This window comes from Mesocricetus auratus, unplaced genomic scaffold, assembly GCF_017639785.1.
Source record: "Mesocricetus auratus isolate SY011 unplaced genomic scaffold, BCM_Maur_2.0 Super-Scaffold_100006, whole genome shotgun sequence".
In the NCBI taxonomy this organism is placed as follows: domain Eukaryota; kingdom Metazoa; phylum Chordata; class Mammalia; order Rodentia; family Cricetidae; genus Mesocricetus; species Mesocricetus auratus.
The window spans coordinates 101,244,899-101,268,434 of record NW_024429190.1 but is presented as its reverse complement, the minus strand read 5'-3'; the positions used below and the strand labels follow the sequence as shown (position 1 = coordinate 101,268,434).

The window sequence follows — 23,536 nt, the reverse complement described above, 5'->3', positions numbered from 1 at the left end:
GGCATACTTGTGTGCCTGCGCACACACACACACATGTGCACACACATGTGCACACACACGCTAAGTATGCACGGATGAATAAATGACTAAGTGAATGAAGGAATGCTTGAGAAAACAGGCTTTAGGAATGTACGTTCCGTCACAGCTTCAGACGACTGATCGTACCGTTCATTTCAGCCTGCGTTCTATAGTAAGTTTGTAACTGGAAACGACAAGCGAAGCTTCAGGAGGGAAGCCCTCGCCCTTCGGGAGGACAACCTGGGGCTGGCGGTGTTTGAGCACACGCTGCACGCAGGGGAAGAGGGTGTTTTTAATGCAATTTATTTGAAATGCTTCCAGAGAATTTTAAGGCCGTTATACAAGAAGTATTCATTTCACCAAAGCATTCGCCCACTCTCTCCCCATAGGCTGACCCTGACAGAGACCTTTTCGTAAGTCACTGGCCAGAGTGGCCAGCAGCAGCTCTACAGAGAACAGCTCGGGTTTTCACCACCATCCAGTGTCCTGTCTCGGCTTTCTCTCCGTTTGTGTGCAGCAGACTCATTCACTAAATCAGCAATTTGAGAAACAAAATGGTTTTAAATAAACTTGCAATAAAAAAAATTCACCACGGTTAAAAATCTATAAATACAGAAATATGCTTTACAGGGTACAACCGATCATAACATTTGTTTTGAAAAAAATAATGCAATAATACCTTGTTTTTCTCTTGGTAACTCTCGACACGTAGCTTCTTTCAGTGCACAAGGCACGTGTACATGATAAAGGGATCATTTTGTATTTTGCTGCTTTCTTTTCTGTAAACTTGATAGGTGCAGAAACTAACAAAAAGAAAGGTTTTTGGCAATAATTTAGAATCACTACTTCTAGTGCTGGTGTGGGTATAATTTTGTACATGTCCCCTAAGTATTTACACTTGCAGGGAGCGGTCCCATGTATTTTGTGAACTTTTCCCCCCCTCCAAGGTCTTTTTTTTTTTACCCGTCCTTGCTTTGTAAACCAAGGCTGGAACATAGAACTTTCCTGTTTGGCTAGCTAGCTGATCCTAGTGAACCAGAGCTAATGAAATAGAGCTCTGGAGGAATTAACCATCATTCTGATTATAGCTTAAGAACCAGAGACTCAAACTCAGGGCCCAAAAGCAGAGCCGGAAATCCCAAGATCCTCTAGACTAACGACAACTTCAGTGGCTCTCACAGGAGGCTTCGGTGGTGGTGACGTTATTTCTGACTCCCAAGGCCTTCTCTCATGTTTGTAAGCAGAGTCACCAACGCAGTCACCGTCTGTGTCGCATCATTTTGAGTGGCTGAGGCGGAAGGAACGTGGGGCAGACAGTGTCTCAGAATCCTGGCAGATGGTTCCTAGTCCTGGGAATCTCTCCTGGCGTTGCAGGCTGGAAACGGCTCTCTTTGACAAGCCACTAGCTGTGACAAACACCTCCCACACCCACCCACCCCACTTCAGTTGGATGTTCAGAGCTGGCCGGTACTTTTAGCTTTTTGGTTTTGTTTTCCCAGCAGAACTCAGTTTGACGTAGAACTTGGTGCACAGCCAAGGCTGTTCTTGAACTCCAGACCTCCCCGCTGTATGCTGTCTCAAGGGCTGGGGTTGTAGGCCTGCGCCACCAGGCCCTTCCAGCGGCTGCTTTTGCCTTGGCCTTGCTGAAGCCCGATTCTGTGTCATGTCTGATTATCACGCTCAGCTTGCACTGGATGAGACCACAGGGTTCGAACGAGGCTTCCTCCTTTGCAAAGTGAAACCTCAGAAACCCCCAGAGATGTTTTCTGGTTGAACAACACAGGGCCCGAGTTCACGTCAAGGGTTGGACTTTCCTGGTTTTCGCTTGGGCTCCATCTGCAACGCTTTTCTCAGTTCCAGGTCTTCAGCTACTGTCTCGAGGAGCTACAGGGACACCAGAGAAGCATGGGACAAAGGACTTGTCACACAGTCCATACAACAGCAGTAGTTTAGAGGTCCTTCATTCTCTGAAAGACCCAGAAGGGTGACTCTCCACTCACCCAGACGCTTGTGAGAGAGAGCGATGGGGGAGGGGCTGCCGCAGGCCCCAGCTGGCAGAGGGGCCGGCAGTTACGGTACCAGGGACAGGATGCAGACAAAGGGACTCGTGTGCGTGGGCACAGAAGCGTCACAGCGTGCCTCTCCAAACTGTTCGTGTGTGGAATGCCAATACTGAGCAGGTTAAGGCGCAGGCACAACCCTCTGTCAGACAGTCTCCTCCGGCCTGCTGTTCGCACAGGAGGCCTCTGTCTGCTCCATCCGTTCACATTCAAGGCTGACCTCACTGGTGTCCATACTGCAGTCCGACTCACTGTCCGATTGGTCCATCTGCTCAAGTTTGGTTTCTCCTCGTGGCTCCCTGGTCTCAGTGCCGGGCTCCGGGAGCAGCCCCTCAGAGTCAAGCAGCCCTGCCTGCCCAGCAGCGCACAGAACTTTCTCTTTGGCTTGCCTGATGCAGTTGAGCCACTGCTGCTTGTTGAAGGTGTCATTGGCTTGTAGTGAGTGGGTCTGACTCTGGGATCCGTTTCTGAAGCTGACTCTGAAGAAGTTTTTAACTAGAAACGAAGAACACATGGAGAGAGAGTCAGTGTTTGCCGAGGCTAACGATGCCGCCCACAGCGGCACTACACCCTGGGGCCCACGCCAGACACTGCCGATTACAGAGTGCGTCCCTACAGATGCAGGACTCAGTCAGTGCTCTCCTGACATCACTCCCTGTTGACTAGAGAGACACAGGCCTAGCCCAGGTTCCCTGACGGGGCTGACACAGGCCTAGCCCAGGTTCCCTGACGGGGCTGACTACTACATCTGCCTAGATATTAGACGTCCTTGTGAGGGGCTGGAGGGAGGAAATTGAAGGGGAGAAGTGATACAATTCTATTTTTACATTATTATTATTATTAATTTTGTTTTTTCAAGTCAGGGTTTCTCTGTGTAGCAGCTCTGGCTGCCCTAGAACTCGCTCTGTAGACCAGGCTGGCCATAAACTCACAGAGATCCACCTGTCTCTGCCTCCTGAGTACTAGGATTAAAGGTGTGCACCACCACTGCCCAGCTCAATTATATTTTGATAAAAGATACAGGCCCTGTCTTAGAAAAACAAAAAGAGAAATAACCCTATCAATCTCTGTCTACTCCACTATTGCCATTAATTTTATTATTATTTGGAGACAGGGTCTCACTATGTAGTTCTGGCTGGCCTTGAACTCGATACGTAGATCAAACTCACAGAGATCCGCCTGCCCCTTTCTCCTGGGTGCTGCTGGGATGAAGATCCTAGGCATGTATCACTCTGCCCAGATTGGGTTTTAGTTTTCTAAGCAGCATTAGGAATGCTTGACCATCGTATACTGTGCACTCCACAGGAACACGAACTGTAATGCCTTGACTTATGCACCTAAAACAGTGCTCACTACATAGCGATGCCTGACGGAGACTGCTATATTGGCTTCCCATGGTCATATCCTTTAGTTAGCCAAGCCTTGCTGTTAGAGATTGAGTAGTGCTGCAGGTGAACATGTACCCCAAGCTCATCACTCATTTTGCTTTTGTTTTCTTCTGAGGTAGGGCTTTCACTATGTAGGCCAGGTTGGCCTCCAACTCATAATCCCATGTTGGGGCCATGGCAGCTGGGCTCTGGTTGACTTTCCTTAAGCCTCTTCAGCAACTACACCAGAACAACTACAAAACTTTACACCATGCAACTAGTGCCCACACAGAGACTGTACGGTAAGCATTCTTTCATGTAGCAGTAGGAGACAGAGCCAGGGAGCAAAAGATGTACCAGCTACAGGTGCTCAGGGATGGGCTCACGGACTGCACGCCACCTAGTGCTCAAAGCCATCACAGGCCGGGTGTTGGTGGTGCACGCCTTTAATCCCAGCACTCGGGAGGCAGAGGCAGGTGGATCTCTGTGAGTTCGAGGCCAGCCTGGTCTACAGAGCCAGTGCCAGGACAGCCTCCAAAACTACACAGAGAAACCCTGTCTCGAAAAAACCAAACCAAAACAAAACAAAACAAAGCCATCACAGAAGGAAAGATGGGAGACTGAGGCTCACAGAGGGGCGGAACTCGACTGCACACCAGTGAGTGAAGAAGAGTCATCACCGGAGCACAGCTCGGCTTCAAGGCTCTACTCTCCCCAGCCAGCCGCTCCTTCCACAGTTTCTAAGATCAAAGGGTTCAATGCAGTCAGCTCCCCCCACACACATACTTCTCTCATTGTTGCTGAAGGCCCCACGCAGAGAACCGCCCAGCCGCACTTCTCCATCCTGCAGGTCTTCCAGCATGAGGTCCTTCACGGGGATGGGCTGCCGGTACAGCTGGTAGCAGAGTTGCTCATTGTGAGTGATGGCGCGAGTGATCACAAGCACTTCTTGGAACAGGAAAACATGTAGTTTCTACAAGAAAAGAGCCCACAGGACTGTCCTAAGCAACAATGTAGCAAGCGGTCAATTTCTGGGTCTCTGCGGCGAGAGGTCTCTAGGAACTGAGTTCAGAGCAGATTATGAACCCACGCTCAAATCTGTTTCTAGGAAAATACAAGTGGACAGATAGGAGGCATTTCCAGATATATATATCCACGCCTTAATACAGGTTCCTCTTTTGGAACCCACTAGAGCAAGGCTTTCTACAGATAGCTCTAACCAGAACTCTACTTATATTACAATTCACAACCTCTCCATACACATTCAGTCTCCAGTTTGACTAAGAGAAAAATAAGGGAACAGAATGAACAGAACGGTGAGAAGGAATTAATGCTCTCCTGGCTTCAATACAATTCTAAGAGATCAAGTTAAATAATAGTCTACAAAGGATGAGACTATATCAAATCCTAATAACAACTCTGGCTTTCCCAAACCCATAAAAAACATGTTTCTTCAACCACTGGGCTCATTGTCAGCTTTAACCAGCAACTCTGGCTGGCACCCTGCTCATCAGAGAGGGACCTGGGCACACTCCTGGAGACAGAGAAAGGTGACCTGCGTGTCCTCAGTAAGTTCATCAGCTTACAGGGTGGAGGGCCGATGCGTGTGACGGGAAAAAAGAAAATCTCCAAAGATGAAGGCATGTCTCAAACCACACGGTGACAGCATGCTGCCTCTGTGGAGCTGAGGCAGAGCATCTTAGAAAATGAAGGCGTGCCTCAAATCACACAAGGAGAGTAGGCTTCCTGAGCGGGGCTGGCGCAGATCTGTGGCGTTTAAGCTCTGAGTACCAGATCCTTCTCTCAGTCTGCAAAAGGTTCAGGAGTGAAGGTGCAATGATACAGCTCTGATGCTAGGCTCTGGCTTTCTGGTGGAAACATGTGCGGATGCTAATCCAGGACCCTTTAAAAGGCCACCAGCAGGAGAGGGGCAGAGACTCAAGATTAGGATCTGGATTTGAGGAGGGAAGCACATTCTACATTACCAGTGATTTGCTATCCGAGAGAAAAGCAATCTGTAGGTCTCCTACCACACACATTCTACATACTGCAGAGGCGAAAAATTCTACCAGACTTAGGTGGTAGGGATGGATGCCTTAAAAGACTGGCTGGGAACACAGCTCTGTAGTCCTACCAGTTAGGAAGCAGAGGTAATATATTGCAAATTCAAGGTGAGCCTGGGCTATACGCTGAGTTTGAGTTTAACCTGGGCCACCTGGGGAAGACTCCATTTCAAAATAGACAAACAAAAATTTAAAAGAATGTTCAAAGATCATAAAACTCTAAGCACAAAATAAATAAGTTAAAAGCCCTCCTCTCCCCCACCCCCAGGGGCTTCCTCTCACAGAGGTAGTGGTTATAGATATGTGTTAATTTGTCTTTTTACGGGTAGGGGAGAGAGAGAGCGGTGGGCCATTGTATTAGGATTTTGTTTCTTTATCAATAGATCTTCTAGTTGAGGCAGGCAGTTTAAACTGGGATCGTTTGGGCAATGTTTTTAAAATATCTGTCATGCTGGCTCACACCTTTAATCCCAGCACCCTGGAGGCAGAGACAGGCGGGTCTCTGTGAGTTCGAGGCCAGCCTGGTCTACAGAGTGAGATCCAGGACAGCCAGGGGCTACACAGAGAAACCCTGTCTTGAAAGACCAAATAAAATAAGGTAAAATAAAAAAGTAAAATATCCACCATTTATGAGCCTTCACCGACAACCGGCTCCCTTTTGCTCCCATCCTGACACAGGACTTTGTTCATAATAATCATGTCCACACCCTCAGCTAGAGCCAAACCCAACAAACCTCCTGCCCGACTGCTGTCTCTATTCTCGGAGCTCCCCTGCCTGCAGAGCTCATCTTTCTGCCATAGATACATCCAGTCAGAGGGGCTGAAAGCCTCGACTGGTGTGTGACAACAGGACCGTCGGCTGGGGAGCAATGCTTCTTCCTGTTTCTCAAGACTTCCTAGAAAGAACTTTCAAGGGGCTGTGGACCCGTCGGTAGCTCTGTCTTATACGCACGGGGCCCACATGCCAGTCTCGGTGGAACCATTACGAATGGTTTGGCTGAATCCACAGGAGCCCCGGTAACACGCTATGCAATATACTCTAACAGCCAGGGGGCAATCCCAGACTCGGCCACAAATACTGAAGGGGTGTCTCTTAAATTATCACATTTAATCAATCTTCTCCTAAGCTAAATACCTTTTCTTTTGGAGAAGGTTTTTCACTATGTACCCCGGTTGACCTGGAACCCGTTATGAGGCTCAGGCTGGTCTCATACTCTCTCTCTGCAGCCCTGACGGACCCTGAACTTAAAAGCTTCCCCCGCTTCAGCTTCCCAGGTGGCTGGGATCATGGACCTGTGCCGTTAGGTCTGGCTCGCTACTTTCTGAAGTCAAAGTGGGACACATAGTGTATGCCTGTGATCCCAGCTGCTGGGGAGGCAGGAGTATGGCTTGACTCATCCTAGTGGGCAGCTTAACTGAGACTCTGTCTCACAGTCCCAAAAATGTGCAAAGAGAAGGTTAGGAATGCACTCAGTGGTAGGCTGCTTGCCTCGTGGCAGCAGCCAAGGTTAAATCCTTTACCACAAGAAAAAAAAATTAGAAAAGAAAAGCTGGGGCGGGGGCGGGGTTGGGGATGGGGGCGGGGTTGGGGTGGAGGCGGGGGCGGGGCGGGGGTGGAGGGGGTCTAGGGATAGGGGAAGCACCAGGATAGGGCCCCGAGGAGAGTAACTACTTACCACACCCCGGTTATTTTTCAGTTCGCCGTGACAACACAGGACCCTTGAGCTGTCAATCAGGGAATCTTTTTGGCCTTCTTCCAAGTAAAGAAGCCGCTCTTTGTAATAACGGCATTCCGACTCCCCAGTCTTGGTGTTGATTTCTGCCACAATGCCCTGAATGATGTTTATCTACGGAAACAAAGAATGGTAAAAATGGGGGGAAGTAAGCCAAGCACCCACAGCCACAGGCTTAGAGCCAGCCTCCAGGCTACCCAGACACTACTGCACCTAACGCTGAAAGTGAGACATGTGGTCACTGTGGGAAAAGGGGGCGATGGGGAAGTCCTTCTGTGTGTATGTTTGTCCTATTGGTTGATGAATAAAACACTGTTGGCCAATAGGGAAGAAAGATAGGTGGGACTAGGAGTAGAGGAGGATTCTGGGAAATATAGTCAAGGGTAGATGGTCACCATGTGATCCCGGGAAGAGAGGACGCACGAGGCTGGTGTCTTCGGTAAGATAAGACCTTATAGAAGTATGCATATTAGTAGTTATGGGTTAATTCTTAAGACAGAACTAGCCAATGAGAAGCCCTGGACACTGGCCAACAGCAATGTAACTAATAGAGTCTCTGTGTGTTATTTGGGGTTGACACAGCTCTGGGACCAGGTTGGCAGGAAGAATGCTTGTTACAGGGGGGTAAATAAAGATTTTTTTTAAAGGGGGAGGCAGATTCTCACACTAAATCTAAAAGTGATGGGTGATGTCATCTGAGTGGAAGAGGGTACAAAGTAGTCTTGGATGCTTAAGAATTTACTCACGCTGCATACCCACAATCCTAACGCTCAGGACCGAGGCAGGAGGGTGCTCGTGACCAGCCTGGGTTGCAAGGCAAGTTCCTAGGCCAGTCCATAATGAGACCCTGTTTCAAGAAACCAATACCTAGCAAACACTCCACACCAAATGCAAACCAAACCAAACCAAACCAAACCAAATGTAACAGAACTGAATGGATCCAAATCAAATGGGAGACACCCGAACAGCTGCTTAATGTTTTTTTTTTGTTTTTTTGGTTTTTACGAGACAGGGTTTCTCTGTATTGTTTTGGAGGCTATCAGTCCAGTCCAGCCCAGCCCGACCTCGAACTCACAGAGATCCGCCTGCCTCTGCCTCCCGAGTGCTGGGATTAAAGGCGTGCGCCACCACGGCCCGGCATGCTTAATGTTTTAACTCCTTAAGCTTTCTAAGTTGTCTGTAGGCAGTGGAATCCATACATCCCTTTGAAAAAGACCTCAGCAGTAATGGCTATGGCTTCTTACTGGTGAGCCATTTACTAATCGCTCTGGGACAGGGGAGCTAGCTAATCAACACTTGAGTCAATGTTTACAGTTTCCTGTAAGTGCCCAGGAAACCCAAAAGGATCCTCACCACAGATATAATGGGCTCACTTCCTAATTTAACTCAGGAACTGAACAGCCAGCCTGTCATGCGAGGAGTTACAAACTCAAATGCTACAGTGGTTCCTCGAGTAGCTCTGACTGCTTTCACACACAGCTGCCTTCTCGGGTATGTGAAAAAATGTTCACAGGCAAGACAGAGCAGACAGCCAGCAGCATCATTCACACCCGAGTCTGCTTTAGCCCCAACACAGGGCTTTGGATTTGTATCCACCCAGTACCCAGAGGCTCTGGCCTTTTTACACCGTGTCTTGATTTCCTGCATGATTTCTGAGAGTCCTAGTTACATAAAGTAGACTGCCAGTAACAGTCACAGCAGTTGTGTGTTTAAATTAAATGTGTTGCTGCATATCTTGCTAGAGTTCAAACTGAAGGCAAGAACTTTCTGGAAAAGGGAGACAATGAGAAATACAACTGGAAGGAGCCAACACAGTCTGGAATTCACCCTGCCCATCAGGTCATTCGTGTGGCAATGCCATCCGCCCATCAGCTCCTGACACGAACCAAGAACCGCAGTGCTCACTCACCGCAGATGTATCAAAAGCAAGGCTGTCTTATGGGGATGGCTGGCCAGATCATCCTCCGGCTGCCACAATCCCTAGAGTTTTCTTGCTTGTTTTTCTTTTTTCTGTTTGTTTTTTTGAGACAGGGTTTCTCTGTATTGTTTTGGAGGCTGCCCTGGAACTGGCTCTGTAGACCAGGCTAGCCTCAAACTCAGAAAGATCGGCCTGCCTCTGCCTCCCAAGTGCTGGGATTAAAGGCGTGTACTACCACTGCCAGGTACAATCTTTAGATTTTAAATCACTAAATATCTGGATAGTCAAAGTTCTGTTTTAAGAAATTCTTTTTGGTAGGCATATCTCTAATCTCTCCCAGTTGCTGGGCAGCAAAGGCATGAGGGACAGAATTCAAGGCCAGACCCTCTGCCACTTGTGTCTCAAGTAATCAATAAAATAAAAAACAGGAAGTTCCACTGCCTTCTCAAAACATCCTTAAGAAATCCTAGTAATGACAAAGTAGTTTATATTTACATTGAAAGCCAGCCTTATCTTTAAAAGTCTAGTCCGCAGGGGCAAACGGAATCAAGTCTCTTGGTGTAGAAGAGACTTAGTCTGGTTTTCTCTCTTCCAGGAATGTGTGGCTAAGCCAAGTGTGGCACTATGGATTTTTGTGTCTGTCAAACGCATCCACAACAGTACAGGGCTGAAGAAATTCCATCTGGGGTATGCTACATGGGTTGTGAAAAGGTGAGGGGAAAATACAAACTCAACTGTGTAAAGGGACATATAGAAGCTTTGGGGACATTTCCACACCCGGACCTGGCCAGATAATCAGGTGCAGGCTCAACTTTTGAAGGCTCTACACCTTATGCACAGGAAATGGGTAACTATCATACCCCCTCACTCTGCAGACAATCGTTCTTAGCTGTTTGTTTTTAAATTCAAACTAGCTCCCCTAAAAAAGAGGACAGTATGCTTTAAATGCTGTGTTTTAAAAAGAAGAAATCTACAGTAAAACTGAACGCACGTTCACAGGATTCACACAAGTAACTATTGAGCGTGGCTGGGGTTCCTGCTGTTTGTATTCCTGCAGACTACCCTCTCACAGGGATGAGATATGGAGAGGAGATCACGCTCTTCCCAGCAATAAAAACAGACATGACAAAGTGAGGGGGGCCTGTGATCCCTCTCTGTGCGGGGGACCGGGGCCTGGTCTCTGTGTGATGGGCCTGCCAGACACTGCTGCCACATGAATCAGGAGTCTGTCCTTTCTCACTCTTCCCAAACCCACGTGGAGGCTCCCGGGCCAGCTTTGTAACAGTGAGGTCTCACCACAAAGCTCGTCCGTAACAAGCCAGCTCTCTGCAGCTCCCATGCCACGAGGGGCTCAAAGACATGACTAGCTCTCCGCTTCACTGAACAGGACTGTAGAGCAGGATTCGGAGCTATCTCTCGGGTGTAATGAGTGTTGAAATGAGGTAAAACAGTCTGTAAGGCAACTGTATAAAGCTGAGTGCCTGACAAGCATCAGTGATTGCACTGTTGTTGTTACTACTAACAATTGAACTTTTCTCGGGGCTTATTCAGCAGGCTCAGGCTTCCGATTTCCAAATTACCGACGTAAATGTTGCTGTTACTGTGTCAGATCAGAAATGAGCCTTTTGAGTTGTTGAAATCTCATCATCCTACCGCCACCTTTTAACTTTTTTTTAAAAAGTGTGTGTGGTGTATGTATGTGTATGTGTGGTGTGTATGTATTTATATATGTGTGGTATGTATATATGGTGGTATGTATGTGCGTGTATTTATGTGTGTGTGTGTGTGTGTGGTGTATGTATGTGTATGTGTGGTGTGTATGTATGTATATATGTGTGGTATGTATATATGGTAGTTTGTATGTGTGTGTATTTATGTGTGTGTGTGTGTGTGTGGTGTGTCTGTGTGTGGGCACACCTGTGCCCTGGTATCCAAGTGGAGGTCAGATGACAACTTTCAGAACTTTCAGGAGCTGGGTCTCTTCTTCCAATCTTCTGCTCAGGAGATTGAATTCAGGTCACCAGGCTCACATAGCAATCTCCTTAGCCCTCTTTTTGATGTTGGGTTTCTTGTCTTTTTTTGTTTTTGTTTTGTTTTGTTTTGTTTTTGAGACAGGGTTCAAGTCTGCTTCAGACTGGGATCCACATCAACTCAAGAATTTTCCATGTCATGTAATTAACTAAAGTCTTCTAAATAGCAAGGATTCAGGGTTCAAACCCAGCTTTATCACTTATAAGCTATAACCCTGGCCACATTACTCTGCTGAACAGAAAGTCAAGATGATCCAGATGAAGGGGATGGGGGATCAGTGGGAAGGAAGTCCAGGTTCAAAGTTGTGGTAAACCAGATCAGGAAGGGGTGGTGGTAAACTTTACACAGTGATGCGTGCTCAATAAACATTTGCTGAGTGAGGGTGCAGTGCCGACTAGCAGGTTGGCCAGGCATTGCACGTGGGCACAGATGGGCGCTAGATCATTTTATTTTATTTTAGTTTTGGTTTTTCGAGACAGGGTTTCTCTGTGGCTTTGGAGCCTGTCCTGGAACTCGCTCTGTAGACCAGGCTGGCCTCGAACTCACAGAGATCTGCCTGCCTCTGCCTCCCGAGTGCTGGGATTAAAGGCATGTGCTACCAATGCCTGGCAAGTGCTAGATCTTAAACAAATGTCCCTTCACAAATGAGCTTTGGGCTAGCTAGATGCTAATTCCCATTTTCTTACTAAATAAAAGTTCTTCCATTTAAAATCTCCACAAAGATATTAGTTCTCTGAGTCTGCAATTCTAATATCAGATTGGAGTGGTATTGAAAACAACAACAACAGCAAAAAAAACAAAAAACAAAAAAAAATCAAGAACCTGTAAAACCTGAGCTGGGTGTGGTAGCACACACCTGTCTATAATCCTAGCATTTGGGGGGCTGAGCCTGGAGGATTGTGAGTGGCCACAAGTTTGAAGCCAGCCTGGCCTGTGTTAAGAAAAGACACATGTACCCATTCACACAACTGATAACAGAAGTATTAGAAGCAAATCGATCTTAAGCTACTTTACTTAAGCTACTGGAAACTGGCAAAAGAAAGAAACAAACAAATAAATAAATGAAGAAGTTGTTCTAGGCCTGGAACCCAAGATCGCTGGGCCCCACGCATTCAGTACCTACTGACCCGGCCCTAGCCATCAGGGAGAGCGACACAGAAAGAGAAAAAGAAGCAGGCAGACTCACAGCTTCCTCCAAGTGCTGTTGGTCTGGATTGTCATTCGGCGTGTGTCTCAGGATTTCTCGGAGGAGCAGAGGGTATTTCACCAGGCGGCTCCTGGGGATATCAAGGAAATTCCAGAGATCTAGTTTGCGGCTGAAGGGGGATTCTAAGCAGCGCTGGAGGAAATCCTGGACTCTGTGGTCTTGCTTCTTGTGGTCCAGGAGGGCTTTGGCGGCGACTTGATTGCTGCAGTAGCTGTCGTAGGAGCTGAGGCATGGCAGCTGAGAAGGAAACATAAAAGGAAGGCCGGGGGTCAGCGCGGGTGCCAGCGCCATTGCTGGCGTCACTTACGAACAAACACCAATGGGGTCTCCAGACCCAGCCAGCGTTCCTTCATCTGCGAGGGTGGGAGAAGCTAACTAACCAGTGCAATCTTCAAAATGACAAGACACAAAAATGCCATTTTCTCAGTTGTACTTTCTCCCTCTAAAGATCCCGATCAAAACTCCTTAGCTTTGTCCAGCAACTTAAGCTAGAAAAAAAAGAACCAGTTTTGCGGATACATATAGAACAGGGTTTTTTTTTTTTTTTTTTTTGGGCTTGGTTGTGGTGTGTGGTTTATGTGTGGTGTGTGTGTGTGTGTGGTGTGTGTGTATGTATGTGTGTGTGTTTGTGGTGTGTGTATGTAGTGTGTGTGTGTGTGTGTGTGTGGTTTGTGTATGTGTGGTGTGGTGTATGTGTGGTGTGTGTGTGTGTTAGTGCTTGGGACTGAACCCAAGGTCTCATGCATGCTTGATGTTCTACCACTGGGCTATACCCCAGTCTCAGAATTTCCCTAACCCTTCCCAAGCACTCGGCAAGGCGGAAGTTACCGATTTATTTCATTCTATGTGTATTTCTTGGTGTTTGCATGTGTTTGGAGGACAAGAGACAACCTCGGTTATCATTCCTCAGACGGCACGCACATTGTCTTTATGCAGACATGTCTCTCTGGGTAGATGGTGTGTGTGTGTGTGTGTGTGTGTGGGTTACATGTATGGCACAGGACACATGTGGAGACAGGGAACAGACCTAGGTTTGGTTCTCATCTTAGACAGGGTCTCTTTGTTGATTGCTGCTGTTCTGAAAGCTCCAGGCTTGCTGGTCTGTAAGCTTCTGGGGACAGAAGACACACGAGACTGTGCCTGGTTTTACACAGACTCTGGGAATTCAAACACAAGCCCTGTGCCTACTGAACCATCTCCTCAGAGCCTTTTTAATTTTTAAAACGACTTTAAGAATTTTTATTTTTGTGTATGTGTGCCCATTTGCTTGTTTCTACATGTATCGTATGTGTGTTGGTACCTGTGGAGGCCAGAAGAGGCCTCCCAGGAACTAGAGTTCCCCACGGGAGTTCGGGGACCTGAGCTGTGGTCCTCTGGAAGAGCAGGAAGCATGTCCAATCACTGAGCCACATCTCCGGCCTACCTCCTCTTGTTTTTCAAAGCAGGATTCATTCAGGATTTTTTTTTTTAAAGAGACTTATCTAGAAGACTTAGTGGCATACACAGAAAGCGAGGGTCGAACACACAGCCTAGGTTTTCCTGTTGCTCAGCACAAGCATTTCCACATTTGTTTATGATTACATGATTCTAAGGTGGCCCAAGAATTAGGGGCCTCAGGAATTTGAAGCAATAGTATGATTAAGAAAAAAATATAGTTGTAGGAATTATTTACTAAAATCTTCTAAATGGGGCTCTGGCAGGCCAGGACAGGTTTGTGACACTATCGTCCAGATCATATCACACTATCACGCAAGAATAGTTTCAGCCTAACGACTGGAGCGTGTTAACCACACTGCCTTCATTCCGGGGAAACGCCAATTTCCCTGACATGCCCATCAGTCACACTGTGCAAATACCACATCAGAGACTCAAGCAAAGGGCTGCTCATCCCCCTCTGCTACTCCTCCCTCGTGATAGCGTAATAGCGCCTTGGGCTGACTGACAGGCTAGCAAAGCTACCCCCAGCAGTAACATGCAGCCGGCGGCCCAGCTGCTTTGCCCCCTTCTGAAACCAATGAAGAGACTGCGTTCACCGAGACATCCCCTCCGTAGCATTCAAAGCCAGACAGTGACGGAGGCGTCTTTTGTTTCTGTATGCTCAGGATTTTGTGTCATACCCATTAAACAACAAAGTCTGTATTCCGGATGAACAAATAAATGAAAGGTTAATGGATTGTAAGACTAGAGGAGAATAGTTGAGGGTTTGGGAGCAATGCTCACAAGGAAACGGCAGAATCAAAAACAAACAAAAGCCCGAACCAAAAGAAAACTCTGGGCGTGGTGATTCGCACCTACGATCCTGGCGCCCAGGAGGCTGAGGCAGGAACTGATGAGCTTTCAAGAGCTGTCTGACTGAGTTCAAGACCAGCCTGGACTACACAGTGTGATCCTGTCTCAAAAGTCAAACCATGAAGTGTCCAGAAAAGGCAATTGCTGCTAAGCCTGAACTTGATCCCCAGGACCTATATGGTAAGCAGGAACCAATGCTCATGAATTAACCTCTGATTCCCACACACAAGAGAACAGGATCCTACGAGTTGTCCTCTGGGAACACACATTTTCACATATACACAACCATATAAATACATGTAAAAATAGCAACAAAAACCCAAAGGAACAAAAACATGAATGGTAGCATTTGAAGGTGGTTTTGTTGTTTTATTTCTTTTTAAACCATCCACATGTGTATCCTGTAATTGCATTTGAAGTTTTTAAATGTCCTACCACTACTTTTATGATTTTTATTGGAATTATTTCCTCATCATGGAGTAGAAAAAGTTGCCAGAGAAGTAGTATTTAAAAAGATTCATTATTGAGTTTAACGTTTCTTGGAAATGTTTTCCTTCCATGTGGACAAACAAACCACACACACACAAAACAACCTTTTGATTTGTGTTAAAAAAAAACAGCTGCAGAAATTCTCTGCTCAGCCATATATTTTGAAGTACTGATAATTGTTTTAACCGACCCTCCCCTCAAGATGGGATGCTTGCAACTTAGATTTTCAAAATGAATTCAGGCTCTCTTTAATTTCATTTCTACTTCCTCGCCTTTTTAAAGACCTGGAAATGGCCCAGGTTTGCATCAAGCAGATGCAAATCAGCAGTTACAATCAGATATGAACTACCAAGGAACTAGGGTCACACTGTCCAATGGGCCATTGCTTTCTCTGATCCCCGCCACCTGCTACCATGGCAACCAAATTCGGCTCTGCTCTTTCGTTCACACCTGACAGGGTGCTCATTTCCTGGGCATGACTCAAAATGCATACAATCTGATTTCCAAATATGTTTGCACGCCCTTCAAAAATGAGGTAACAGCTCAGTGGTGAAAAAAAAAAAGAAAGAAAAACATAACTCTGGAAATGCAGCATCCGATTAAAAAACAAACGTGGGCAGCAATTTGTAACTCTGTACACCTCAGTTTCTCCACTCACAAAATTTACATAATGCCCCCACCCGCTCCATGAGACGCACAGCACAGAGTTTACCCTGTTTAAGAAGTGGTAAGCACTAGCTATTATTACTATCTTTTTGGTTTTTCGAGACAGGGTTCCTCTGTGGCTTTGAAGGCTGTCCTGGAACTAGCTCTTGTAGACCAGGTTGGCTTCGAACTCACAGAGATCCGCCCGCCTCTGCCTCCCGAGTGCTGGGATTAAGGGTGTGTGCCACTATCTTATATGTTCTTGTTTTTTTGCTGTGTTACTACTGTTTAAGATACAGTCTCCCTCTGGAGCTCAGGCTGACCTGGAACTCAGAGTGAGCAGGTATGCCACAGTCAGAAGATGCCATTTAGTTGGTTATCTCCCCATCATCTGACACGTCCGTCCTTTCTTCTCCTTATATGGTGTTCCCCTAGCCTTGAGTGGACGAAACAGATTATACATGGGGTCTCTTGAAACAGAGTATCATGTAGCCTAGCCTGACCTTGAACTGACCATAAAAAAACAAAAACAAAACAAAACAAAAAAACAGATGACTTCAAAATCTTGATCACTTCTCAGGCTTCCCCTTATAAATTCCTTTTCAAAATATTTATTTTAGTTATGCATATGTGTGCGTGCGTGTGCCTGAGTGTGTGTGTGTGTGGGGGGCATGTGCATATCAGTGCTGGTGCCCCTAGAGGCCAGAACCAGCTCACCGGCTCCACCCCTCCTCCTAAATTCTTGAGAGTCTGTTTAAAGAGACACAGAGTCATCAAACACTTAGCAGAGGTGATGACCAGGACAGGTTTTAGGCTACGGCTAAGCCAAGTAGCTCACTGCAGCTGTGGTTGTCTGTACACGATCTGCATAAGACCGAGCCTGCCAACATTTCACCATGGTTGGGGGGAGGATCCATGAGGCTCTATACCCCTCCCTGAGGGCCTATCAGTGGTTAATGGTTGCTGGGGGAGGGGGTGTCACTTTCTTCAGCGATATAGCCATTGGTAAACTGCCCCGGTTCTTGAAAATAACTTCTCACCCACGCTTGTGCAAGCAGATATGATCGAATCCGATGCGTCACAGGAAGAGAAGACACGAAAGTGGGAGGGGACTTGCTGGGAAGTAGGAGGGTTTCAGCGGGAGAGGGGGATGGATAGGAATGGGGAACGTGGAGTAAAGACCACTGTTAAAAAACGGAAAAATTTAAAGCTCCACATGTATGTGTATATATATATGTGTGTATGTATATACATGTTTATATATGGAAAGCACTTTTTTCTTTTATTTAGTATTATTTTTAGAAGCTCTATTCCCCTAACATAAAAAATGTTAGAATAAATCTGGATTTTTTTTTACCCCCATGTACCCTTTCTCTCCCTTTGGGATTAAAAATTAACTAGGACCTAAATTAAACAGGAGCACTTTCTGCCATGGAGAGCTTATAAATTATTTTCTTACTCAGACAGTCACTTGGGCCATGGTTTCTTTGTGACAGGGAAGGCTTGCTCAAATAGGATGACCTGCTAGGAAAGGGCACCCACCCTCTGAAACCAGGGCAGCAGCAACCAGAGATGGCCTCTGTTTAAAGCCGTCCAAGTACAAGTCATGGATTCAGTCTAAGGTCAAAGGCCTGGCTGACGCTGTCTTAGGGGGGCAGCTCACTTGTTCAAAGGGTTTTTTTTCCCCCTCCTTTTCAGGAAAATAAATCAATTTTCCATGGGTTGAATGGGTTCTGACTTTTCTCATTCAGTGTCCAGTACGACATTTATTTCGCTCTGTTAAAAAGAGTAGGACTCAAACAGATTCACCCCTTGGTAGACCGCTCCCACTCAGACCAACACACCTGCAGTTAAAAGAGGGAAAACATACCAGCATTTTGGTTGCAACAACGGGCCACTTGTTTCCTTTCAGGCCAAGCTCTAAGTCCCCATTTGATGCCCGGAGGGTCCAGACAGCAACAGACTGGGGTGGCCATACTTCCTCTGGGTATGTACGGAACATGACTGCTAAAGCTTTCCCCAGACCCCAGCTCAAACTAACCTCATAACACAAGTGACAAAAGTGTATGGGGGGGGGGCAAATAAGGCAAAGTTCTTAAGTTTGAGTCTGGAACAATGCCATAATTTGCCCGCTTAAAGGAACAGTATCACCCTATTTTACCATGTCATAAAAAGTCGAGCAGGGACCCTGCTGACTCTGAAGTGCTCTGGCTCCCTGACTAGGGAGTCCACAGACTGCAGACGTTTAAAAACACTGATGTAGGCCTTCTCATTAAACCACCTCTGACTCAAGTGGACCTGCTCTTTCCATAGAAACATCTTCGTGGGTTGAAGGAGTTTAAAACAATACCACGACTTAGAATAAAAAGTCAAAAGTTTGAAAATGAAAGATCTCTCCTGAAATATTGAAGCACGTTATCTAAATTATTCAGCTTAGAACATTACTTGTCTCTCAGATGTTCCTGAGATAGTTCAGCCTTGGTACTAAAATTGACTTCTGAACTAGAGCCACGTCCTGAAACCCTCTCCAAAGTTTCCAGGTCATGGCAGTAACTCAGAGGCAACAGGCCAGACACCAACGTGAAGGGTTTTTTGCATGTGCATGTGACATCAGTGAGAACCTGAAGGTTAAAAACGTATTTACCTGGAAAGAGAACACTCATGGCAGTAGGACTTAAAGCTCTGCAATACTCAACCACGTTACACCCTGCCCGACACCCTCTACCACTGTTCTCCCTGCCCAACACCCTCACCACTGTACACCCTGCCCAACACCCTCACCACTGTACACCCTGCCCAACACCCTCTGCCACCATATTCCCTGCCTTTTTCCCTGGAATACTGGATGAATCAGATCGATCAAGAGATCTAATTTTGCCTGGATGAAGTCATTGAAGTTATCTGCTTTCACTACCTGCTTTATAACAAAAGCATCTAGAATTGGGATGGAGCCTTCATGCACTCACTGACGTACACAGACAGACAGACGGACAACTGGGAGTAGTTGGGGTGGTTGTAAAATAGCATATGCTTTGTCTAAGTGAATAACGCAAACAAACACTACACATTCAACTGAATAAAAATTCAGTATGCAGATAATACATTTATGAGCCCTAACCTAAAGTCCCATCTTTGTTCTTTAAGAAAGGGAATCAGTTAGGTTAGATGAAAGTCTGTTTACCCAGAAATTACTTAGGACCAGAAATATATGTTCTAAATATAAACAACATACACTCATTAACTTGTTAGTAAAACTACATTTAGATCAAAGGATCCCACTACCCCCCACTCAGTACTGGGCATCAAACCCAAGGCTTTGTGCGTTCTAAGCAAGAGCTATCCACTTTTGATGATGAACAAGAAGGTCAAGCCAGGGCCGGTGGCATAGGCCTATAAATCCCAGCTGCTTGGAAGGTTGAGGCAGGAGTATCCCAAATTCAAGGTCTGCCCCAGCTGCAAAGTGAGTCCAAGGACGGGTAAATTAGTGAGAACTTGCCTCAAAATAAGAGGAAAAAGAAGGCAGGATGAGGCATGGATATATATATATCTATCAGTGGTAAAGTTCTTGCATAACATGCACCGAAGAAAAAAAATGAGTATGTTAATTTTAAACTTAGAATAGAAATGGCAGTAACTTAATTGTCCTAGATCCAATATAATCTAGCATCATCCATTTTATTTCATGTGAAACTAATAGTAGTTTCATGTGTACTTTTAATTTACTTTATTGCAAAAATGCCATGTTGCCTTTAAATGCAATACATTTTTGATAAGAAAAAAGATTGTTTCCATGCTTTGAAGACATAAAGCTTCCATATAGTAAGAGTTTATCCTTCCATCTGATGTGATAGGCAGTATTTGTCAACAAGGAAAAAAAAGTGTGGGTAGGGGGGAGATCTATCTTCAAACAAGACCAGAGAACATTTCTTACCCAGCCCACGAGGATGGGACCGACGTGCTCAGTTGAACCATCAGGCTTCCGAACGTCTCGAAGCTGCCTAAGGAGATCTGGCAAGAAATAAATGGAACGTTTATTGTGTTAGGCATTCAGATATGAGCAGGGGTGGAAGACGGCTCTGGGCCACTCACATTATTACACAATCACAGATTTGTTATAAGACAACTCAACTAAGGCTGCAAGTCATGACTCATCTGGGACCAAACTGTACCTTCATGTAGAGGAATTAGAGAGTCCAGTGTTCCAAAAATTTGATTCAGTTCTTGTTCTGTCATTATTGAGAGTTTCAGCATGGGGTCATGATAGGCCTGTGAAAATGAGCAAGAGATGGACACAGATACTGAAACTCAGAGGAACTCGGCTGTTTGTGCAAATGATTCCTGAGAGGGGCTTTACAATAAATAGAAAGTGGCTTCCTACAATTTATCCCATAATGCAGTGGGAACAGCCAACAGGTGTGGCTGGGAGAGCAGAGGGTCTGTTTCTGCCTCAGCCTTTTGTGGCTTCTGATAAACTAAGGTAGAACTCTCCCCATCCCCCACAAGCTTTTCTACATCTAGATGTGTACCATACATCTAGGAAGAAGCAAAAATCCTACATGGATAGCAGTCTGGACTGATACAAGTTTCTAAAAGTCAACATGAGCCTACCCTTGGAAAAAACCCTCCCACTTTATTCAGATTTTTATTTTATTCAAAACAAGCAGGCTTCTTCAATGAGTACATATCTGAAAGGAAGGAAAACTGATTGGACCCTTCATTATTGCATTAAGTACAGACAGAAAAACATTTGCTGATCTTAGTTCAGATCTCCAGAATGAACATAAAAGTTGGGTGGGTACAGTGGTCCACCTACAGTCCCAGCACTGGGAGAATGAAGAGGCAGGAAGGGTCCTAGAGCAAGCTGGCTAGCCAGACTAGTTATACTGATGAGCTTTGGTTCAGTTGAGAGAACCTGCCTCAGTAAACATGGTGATGATCCAATGAAGAAGACTCATGCTACCCTCTGGCATTCACAGGCACAGATGTGACCACACACATATACACACATACATGTATACTACACATAAACATATGCAAAATAAGACAGATGACAATTCTTGCCTTCAGAGCGTTGTATAAAAGCTAATTGAGATTTTTTTTTAAAAGATGCATGGAAACTTAAAACATATGTTAAAAAAAAACAGTTCAATGCTAATGGCAGAAGGAATGTCACAAAACAATAAAGGGCTCTAACGGGTCAGAAAATTAAAGGTAAAGAATCCAAGGAAGGTTCTGGAGATGAGTCATATGCACAGAAGAATGACCTAGATTTGAGCTGAAGCCTGTGACAGGGCTGAGGCGGATGATTGAAAGGAAAGGGGGCTTTGGGGTGGGGGACAGACCCCTGTGAGTCAGAGGGTGGCCAAGGAACATCTAAAGGTGTCTATGTTCGGGAAATCTTGACTCAGGAAGTAGAGTGGAGGCATGTGACCAGCCTATGGGCATAGGATGTGTTCCCAAACGTAAAGGCCTTGTTTCTGAGCTGCTCAGCCTGGAGTCCTGCCCACCAGCTTCTTGGCAGTGTCCATGCAAAGCCTAGATGGCCACCTCAGGAGTGTGGATGGTGGAACTTCCTACCAGCAGAGCGTTGCACTGAGGGTCCTAAGACAAGAAGTGCTCTTCCGACCTTATGATTCCCTCAAAAGGCCATGGACCAGGGAGGCCACTGCGTGGGAAGATTTGCCGTCAAGAATGTACATGACTTTAGGCAATCCCGTAGAATTCGGATTAACACATTTTCGTCTGGGGTCTAGCTCAGCAGTAGCTCATGTATGTGCACAGTGTGTTTAAGTCTGACCCTGATGCCCAGCATTCAGCAAAAAAAAAACCCAAAAAACAAAAACAAAACCCCAAAACTCTCATTCCATATGAAAGACCCTAATTTATTATACTATACAGACACTCACCTCACTCTGCCTACTTTCAAGAACTAATTGTCTTTATCCTAGCTTAGAGATCTGTATCTCTAAATGATGATGATGATGATTTCCCACATGGACCAAGAGGCATGACTCCTTTTTTGGTGTTTTAAGAGACCGGCTCTCAGTATGTGGCCCAGGCTGGTCCCATACTCTAGGCCCTCCCAACTCAGCCTCCTGAGTAGCTCAAGAAAGACTTCTAGGACAATGAAATACACATAAAACCAGGCCTCCACGAGCACTTTCAGATTTAAACAGATACATCCTTCGAGGCGCACTAGACACTCAGACCCTCAGAAGGCATCCGGCAGGTGCCAGGTGTTGAGAGCTAATTTGCCTTCTTGCTTTGAGCCATTTCCTTCACTGGCTGGTTTGCGGTCAAAGTTTCTTTTCTGTCTCTTGATGACTTGAGTTAGGCACAAGAAAGGCTGCTGAGAAGCATCATCTTGGGACTCTGAAATGACTCACGGGGCAGGAAAAAAACACGAAGTGACTCAAACAGCTACTGTACCTCAGCTTACCTTTTTTGCTAATTTCAAGTCCTCGATCAGGTCTTCTTCCCCTTGAGAAAGCTCAAAGATCGCCTGCAAAAATAAGATAAATGAACTTGCTCAGTTCTCTCATTCACGAGACCAAACTCAAACAGCACCAACACTCAAAAGTTCAAGATCTCCATAAGTTAAACGAGGCCTGGGGTAGAACCGGGGAAGTACACGCTGAGCGTGTGCAAGACCCCAAGTTTAATACCCTGCAGTAAAAAAAAAAAGTTAAATTACTCTGAAGGGAATGCATCTAGAAGCTGTCAAGAAAAGCCTTGCTTATGAGAGTTTTTGGCATGTACTTCCAACCTGCCAAGTCGCCCTTCACATCTTAGACCTCTGGTGAAGTCCAACAAGAGGGGCCCGTATCAAGTGACGGAATCGCTGTGCGTGTGCTGGGCTCTGTATCTTTGCTATGAGTGGCAATGGGAAGAGACAATCCGGAGCCTGTCCTCAGAGATGGATCTGGGAGTGTTGTGAACCATCACAGTCTGCTTTCTCTTTTCCCCAGAGAAGGTGAGCCTCCGCAGAAAGCTGCATCCCTATGTCTACTTAAGATGGGGGGTGTGCTGCAACCCTATTGTCTACGGGGTGTGTCTGGGGGGGGGGTTATAGGAAGGACCCAACATTCTACTGCTGTAGACAGAATCTGGTGGAGTCACTTCATTCTAAAGTCCCACCAGGCACAGCAAATAAGATTAGAGGAGCTGGTTATTTGTGAGAGGGTGCAAATGCACCGCTTCTAATTTGGCTCCATTAAGGCCACCGTGATTTAAAGAGCTATGCTGTGCAGAGCTCCCTCTCTCATCTGGGAATCTAAACACTGGGCAAACCTCACAGTATTCAAGGACTGCAAGTCTGTGATAATGGTCCAGGAGCAACTGCGCTGTTTCCAGCTGGAGAGACGTCAACAGCTTTCAGCATGGTCACTGCCCTGAGGGTTAGGGACTAGAGGGCAATGAGACAGGACCCTGGGCTGTGGTGACAACCCTCCCCCCTGGCCCAGCAAAGCCTCGCGTCATGGCTTACTGAAAGAATTACTCTTGCATGACAAGTTTCAAACATAGCACAGGAGTCTTGTGTACCTATCAGCTGTCTGTCTCTAACACCGGCATCGTAGACAGACTTGCCTGGATTTCCTTGGCCATCTGCTTTATGGAAGCTCATCAGCTATCATGACCAATTGCAACTCCCCCCGCCCCCCCCCCCGCCCCTCTTCCCGCAGGATTCCACAATGGAAAATACTTCGGCTTGGGAGT

General features: G+C 46.2%; 1 protein-coding gene across 9 annotated transcripts in view; it reads right to left on the bottom strand.

The window, feature by feature from the left end:
• Positions 1 to 305: 305 nt before the first annotated feature.
• Arhgef3 (Rho guanine nucleotide exchange factor 3) overlaps positions 306 to 23,536 on the bottom strand; it is a 273,494-nt gene continuing 250,263 nt past the window's right edge. For 7 of the 9 annotated variants that reach the window (XM_013118846.3, XM_021231584.2, XM_005077678.4 and 4 more), the window contains 7 exons: positions 22,260 to 22,322; positions 19,990 to 20,086; positions 19,752 to 19,828; positions 12,377 to 12,634; positions 7,185 to 7,355; positions 4,232 to 4,418; positions 306 to 2,573 (listed from right to left, as the gene is read on the bottom strand). In XM_013118846.3, the coding sequence (XP_012974300.1) occupies positions 2,224 to 2,573; positions 4,232 to 4,418; positions 7,185 to 7,355; positions 12,377 to 12,634; positions 19,752 to 19,828; positions 19,990 to 20,086; positions 22,260 to 22,322 (1,203 nt within the window). In that variant the 3' untranslated portion in view covers positions 306 to 2,223. The remainder of the gene's footprint in view (positions 2,574 to 4,231; positions 4,419 to 7,184; positions 7,356 to 12,376; positions 12,635 to 19,751; positions 19,829 to 19,989; positions 20,087 to 22,259; positions 22,323 to 23,536) is intronic. The other 2 variants (XR_005877905.1, XR_005877906.1) reach the window with 2 other exon arrangements.